Genomic DNA, 6688 nt, shown 5'->3' on the forward strand with positions numbered 1-6688 from the left:
ACCCCCAATTCATGTCCAGGTTGTATCCAATAATTTGCACGTATTTTCAAAATCTCCCTTTCTCACAAACAACATGAGAATATTATTGAATTTATTTGTTTACAAAACTGTGTTGAGCAACACTGATAAATGGTATACTCACAAGTCATTATTCGTGCCCATAATATACATATATATACAGATTATTATATGCTCATGAATAGATTTTTGATTAACTCTACAACCTTTCAAGCACAAACACCAAATTTAGACACACACACACACGGGCTTTAGGTGCTTAAAAAGATGTAACAATAACTTGTTTTGTGTAACAATGAATTTATAATTATTAAGATAACAAAGTAATTGTGTAAACTAATATCATACTTTCTAAAAATCATTGCATATATACTGATCAAAATAATAATATTATGATACACCTTTATACATGTGTAACAACGTTCTCATTGCGTAGGTTCGTTTTCGGTATTTTGCATACCGAAAACGAACCTATACATGCGTGCAAACACACACATATATATATATATATAAATATTTAATTGGTTAGAAGTGTTATATTATTAGTTTACCGATCCATCCTAAAAGTTTAAACTATTAGGATGTGGGCCAACAATAGTTTTATACTTTAACACTCCCCCTCACGTGTGGGCTGGACAATGGACAATCGTGTGGGTAAATTAATTAGAAAACCCAACACATGAATATTTAAGCTCGAGATATATAAAGACTCAACACGTGATGACAATTTAAATGAGGATAAATAGTGTAATTACGGGAGTTTAAAATCAAAATCTCCTGCTTTAATACCATGTTAGTTTATCAATCCATCTCAAAAACTTAAACTATTAAGAAATGGATAAACAATAATTTTATATTTTAACATGTATAGATCTTAAAATTAAGCGTATATTATAAAAGAAGCAGATCATGAAGATGATATTAAAGAAGAGTCAAATTAAACAGTGGTCAAATAGAATGGTGGCCCTGGTGGGGCGAGGATCTAATGGCGCCGAAAGGTACAAAGTGACATGCCATCATCTTAAAGGAAGGGAGGGGATATATGAGACAGACAAGAAAAGACAGTATTTTTGTTGTTTTTTTTTCTTTAAACAAAAAAAAAAAAAGGTTTGAATCTCAATTCTCCAAAAAGCTCACATAAAACACAAGAAGTTAGGGTAGTACTATACTAATGTTGATGGGTTTTGTTCTTTGTCTCATTGTATATTATTATCTTGTTAAAGTTTGTTTGTAATATTCTTGCTTTTGGTTTCTCTCACTTTTGGTCAAAGCAGGGACTCAGCAAGTGACCCCTCTAATCAAGAGCTTAAAATTCCTTCCAAGTTTCCATGTATATATATAGTGTGTATAGCATTTAAAAGTGATAACGCCAAGCTATATCTATAGGCTCAATTCAAACTAGTATTAATTTTTTTAATAGAAAGATATAATAAAATCTATGAAGATCATACACATTTCTATTATTAGCGTATTTCAGAGCCAAGTTATATCTATAGGCTCAATTCAAACTAGTATTAATTTTTTTTTAATAGAAAGATATAATAAAATATAAGAAGATCATACACCTTTCTATTATTAGCGTATTTCAGAGTTAATAGTCTTCTCTCTTAGTTTTAACCCAAAAAAAAAAAAAAAATTAATGAAGTCCTCCATCTATTGATAGGAGAATTTAATAAGTTATTTTATCTTTTTGGCGTGATGTTTATGACTCCTATTATATCAAGAAGAGATGATCACTAAAATTTAAATTCTGACTCATACACTCACGTAGCCAACCACTTGAGAGATCATTTTAATAAATTTAAATAAGAGCACAAATATAACAAGCTACATGCAAGTACTGTGTAGTGTTTTATGTCGTCACTTATGAGTACTCTTATTCATGATGAATTCATGTAAGTCTCAAATTACTAAATAATATCCTTATAATGACACGGTGTAATTTTTAACTGTTAGATTAATTTTTATAAAATTCAATTAAATTATCGCATTTTTTAATTGATCTAATTTAATTTTGACGTGATTTGATGATTAAAAGCTATTCCTACATGTTGAGCATTTTTAGCCTAGTATAGAAAGGAATATGATATATAGTTAAACATATGGACTGCACCTGAAATAAATTAAATGAACTTGAATAATTTCTCTGAATGAAATACCATCTACCTTCTTCCTAGCTACTACATGAGACTGAATCAATACCCTATGTAAAAGATTCAACATTATTGATCTCTTCCCCAATAATTAATTAATTAAATTACCACCATAATAATTTATTATGGATCCACTTCTATATCTAGTGCTGTATATAATGGGAAAAAAACATTATTGGAGTGCTTAAATTATGTTAATTCAGCCATCATGCCAAAACGATATATTAAGAAATTATATGTATGATTTAACAATAAGTATATACATAATTTACCACTTCTCTTTTTCGTTCTTTTCATTGTCATTATTTCTACCACAAATTGATACCACTAAGTGCACTAGTTATAATTAGCTATACTTTTTTAAGATTAATATAGTATCAATTAGTGCGAAAACATACCCTTTAATAAATTATATTCCCTACTTTATCTACAAGTACATGATATAGATGGCATCACTCACATCATAATCACAACTGATATCATATAACGATCAAAATAGCATACACAATATAAACTTAAAAGTCCATAGCGAGGACGAGAGGATAATTGCTACATGTGCATATTATATAATATGATCTTATTGAGAATTTAACTCGAATAATTTTGTGAATTCATATTAAAAAAAATACTGTAAAAAATTTAAATTAAAAAGTGAATTTAAAAATTTTGTTCGACGGAGAATTTAAATTAAAAAGTTATTTTATAATATTATGATCTTATTTGAGGGAGAATTTAAATTGAAAAATGAATTCATAATTAAAAAATACTATTGTGTAACAGAAAAAGTGACTTTAAAAAAAAAAATTAAAAAGAATGTGAGTCGAATAGAGGAAATACATCTATATTTCACACTGATGTAAATTTTCATACTAACAAAATGAAAGGATTACAAAAGGATTTCTTTCCAGTTATGCCCATCTAAAATCATGTCAGTAAAAAAAAAAAAAAAAAAAAAAAAAGGAAAAGGCCAAAGGGCTAAAAAAAAGGCAAAAGAAAAAAAAGAAAAAAAAAAAGAACAACCTTAGTACAGTGTCAGCAGCTCTCTGGTCCCTGAGTGAATTATGGTTTGTCAGTTCCACCACAACAAACAAACATATTCCCCATATTCATAAATCGTCATCTTCTCTCTCGTCTCCTTTTTGCATGAAAAACTCCAAAAACACTTTTGTCTTCTTCTAGTACTTCTTACTACTACTATTAAACTAAAAAACTACACATGAGATTATCCTTTAAAATCACATGCTAAGAAAACCAAAAAAAAAAAAAAAAAAACCTCATTCCACGCCGAAGATTGGCGTCTGAAAAAGAGTGTTGGGCTTCGCATGATGAGCCTGATATTGACGATGGTGAAATGCGTGTCCAATATTATTCCAATTATTCCCACTATTGTTATACCCAGAAGAAGAAGATGTTTGATCATAAGTTGTCGTACTATTGTTGTTGTTGCTGTGTACGGAAATGGGCATGCCAAACGGCGCCGTATTGGTAGTATTACTACCGGCACTAGTACCATTTTGATGTTGTTGTTGTTGTTGTTGTTGATGATGGGAATAAGCGAAAAAGCCGCCATTGTTGTGGTGATCACTAGTAGTAGTGGTAGTAATTGCGGAGAATTCCATGTTGAGAGGCAGAGAAGAATTAGGGTTAGTATGAAAAAAGGTCGCGGTAGGGGTACTAGGGTTTTTGGCTACGGTAGATGTGCTAGGGTTTTGGAAGGCGAAAATGTTGGACCAGTAAGTCTCCGAGGGGTCTTGTTTGATGGCTGCGGCGGCGGGGAGAGCGAAGCTGAGGGTGGAGGAGGCCGAGGAGAGGCCGTCTCGGTCGTCGACGGTGGCGGTCTTGCTGTCGGCAGAGAGGGATTGGTCGGACGAGCTGTTCTTCGACTTGTTGGTGTTGGACATTCCGCCGATGGGGAGGTTGCTGCTGGCGATGCTTTTGACGTCGTAGCGGCTCATGTCGAAGTTGGTCACGGCGTTTAGGCCTCTGAACTTTATGGCCGCAATGTCGTATGCCTCTGCTGCTTCCTCTTGGGTACCTATTTGACAAGGGACGAGGCAAAGATTATTAAACTTTGTGGTAATTAACAAAACTTAGAAATAATTACATTATTTAATATTGATAAAGTAAAAAATAAATTTATTGAAAAAAAAAGTATAAGATTGGACTTACTAAAGGTGCCAAGATAGAGGTCTTTGTTGCCTGCAACCCTTCCTATTCTTGCCTGCCATCTACCATGTTGATGGTGCCTGCAATAAATAATTTGAGGAGAATGTGTTATTTTATTAGTTTTTGGTTTTACTCCTAAACCAAAAAAATAAAAATAAAAAAAAATAAAAAGAGAAAAATGAAAAAAGAGAAAACGTGTGATAATATATATATATATATATATACACACACACACACACACACACACACACACACAACATACCTTGTGACGCCTCTATAGATTGAGGCTCCTCTAGAGAACCCACTACTTTTCCTACATATAATAATAGACACATAAAGATATATCACATTTTTATTTTTATTTTAAATAGAGTATTTCTTTAAGAAAGCAAAACAGAAAAACAAGAATACTAAAGAGAGTTGATATGTAATATCTAAAATTGTATTAATTTTTACCTTCGAAGAGAAGCAACAAACTCCTGCCTAGTCATGTTCTTCATCTCCTCAAGTTCCTTCTCGTAGTTAGAAACCTTAAAATTAACCATGTAATATTCAGATCCAAATGTCATAAAAAGAAAGTGTATATATACATACTTATACGTATATGTATTAAAGCTAAAATAAACCAAAAAATAAATAAAATAACAAGGCTACCGGAAAATTTGTAGTGGTGGTCGGACCCCAGTACTTTAGAGCAGCCAGATCATAAGCTCTCGCTGCTTTCTCTTCCTTATCATATCCACCTATTTTTTATTTTTAGAAAAAAAAAATCACTGTTATTTTCCACATTAAGAATCTGAATAAGAGAATCTATGGAAGATATGATTCATTCGTGCAAAAAAGAATATTTTCTTTCGACAGCAACGATAAAAATCTGTCTGCATATATAGTCAATCTGAACTTGATGATAATGATGTACTTAGGAGGAAAGATTCTCAAAAACAAAATGATGATTTTCAAATAATATAAAAAATAATAATATATAAACATGAAAGATATTGAAAAGACAGAGAGAAAACTCACTCACTCACTCACCTAAATAAACTGAAGATGATGATTATTGCAAAGAGTTTCCATATCCATGGCAGCAATGATTATGGTGGTCGTCGTCCAATGTTCAAAGAAAAACAAAAAACCCACTCACGTCAGAATCTCTCTCATGCATCATTTTTCTCAGAATATATATTTATTACAAATGCGCACAATAGCAAAACCAAGTGCTCCGATGCTAACGTACGCCATTAGTGTTCAAAACTCAACACAAAGATCTAATTTCAGCCATTGGATTTTAGTACAAAAATAAATTTTCCCTTCTTGGGATTTGCATTTTTTAACCCCCATTTATGCCGGGCATAAGAGAGAGAGAGAGTCCTCTGTCACACCGACTAATTCTCCCAATCAGGATGATTCAGAATTCACGGAGGCTCAGAAACAGATCTACTAATAATGTCGGACCCGGTTCAGGCATTTAGTACACACAGGCGCACGTTAGACACGGTTCCACAAACAACAAACGCTATACAACAAAATCAAAAATAAAATAATAAAAAAAATACATAAAATAATAATAATAAATCACCTTGTCTTCCTTTTCTACTCTGCCCTTCCCGTCGGCAGCTGTTATCCCACAAATGAGCTTCGTATCTTCCAGTCCATCTATGTCTAAAATTTCAAACCAAATAATTTTACAAAAAAATCAATATTAATTATCCATAAAAACTACGCGGTAAAATCAGTAAACAAAAAAAAAAAAAAAATTACTTTTAGCATGTTATCTTTTTATCTTCTAATGCTAGATTTGTAAACATAACCAAGTAAAAGCTTTTTTTTTGGGTGATATACATACACACACAACACACACATATATAATATATAAACCCCCGGGAGCAGCTACGGCCACCGCCATGGCCGGCGGTTCTAGGGCTTCGATTTGTTCATTATTATTAGTGTTACTAGGGTTATTATAACCGCGAAGGAAACTAGCGGCTATGGTTTTCAGCTCGGACTCGTACATCTCGGCCGCAGTAGTGCTGTTGTTAGATGATAAGGGCACGGTCGTCGTTTCGGCGGAGAAGTGAGCCATCGGCGGGGGGGGAGGCACGCCCCCGCCCGGGGAAGGCGAGGAAGTCCTCGAGCTTCGGACCCCCGCCGCCGGTGAACATGGCGAGGTCGGTTGCACCGGTAGAGACATGATGATGGTGATGATCTTCTGTTGTCGTTGTCGTGTTAGTACTTCTATCCACCACACTAGCTGTAACATATATGAAAAGAAGTATATAGATTATATATATATATATATACATACAGTATACACGAACACATATATGTTTGAATATTTGAAAAGCTAGAGA

General features: G+C 33.1%; 1 protein-coding gene across 1 annotated transcript; it reads right to left on the minus strand.

The window, feature by feature from the left end:
- Positions 1-3136: 3136 nt before the first annotated feature.
- On the minus strand, positions 3137-6420 carry LOC21399805 (AP2-like ethylene-responsive transcription factor AIL5). The gene is made up of 8 exons (XM_024164149.1): positions 6350-6420; positions 5917-5999; positions 5373-5381; positions 4992-5080; positions 4794-4867; positions 4600-4650; positions 4341-4417; positions 3137-4206 (listed from the first exon to the last, which is right to left on the minus strand). Exons 1-8 carry the CDS (start codon positions 6418-6420, stop codon positions 3446-3448), a joined length of 1215 nt encoding a protein of 404 aa, XP_024019917.1. The 3' UTR covers positions 3137-3445.
- Positions 6421-6688: the final 268 nt, after the last annotated feature.

Source organism: Morus notabilis, unplaced genomic scaffold (genome assembly GCF_000414095.1).
Source record: "Morus notabilis unplaced genomic scaffold, ASM41409v2 Scaffold499, whole genome shotgun sequence".
Taxonomy (NCBI): domain Eukaryota; kingdom Viridiplantae; phylum Streptophyta; class Magnoliopsida; order Rosales; family Moraceae; genus Morus; species Morus notabilis.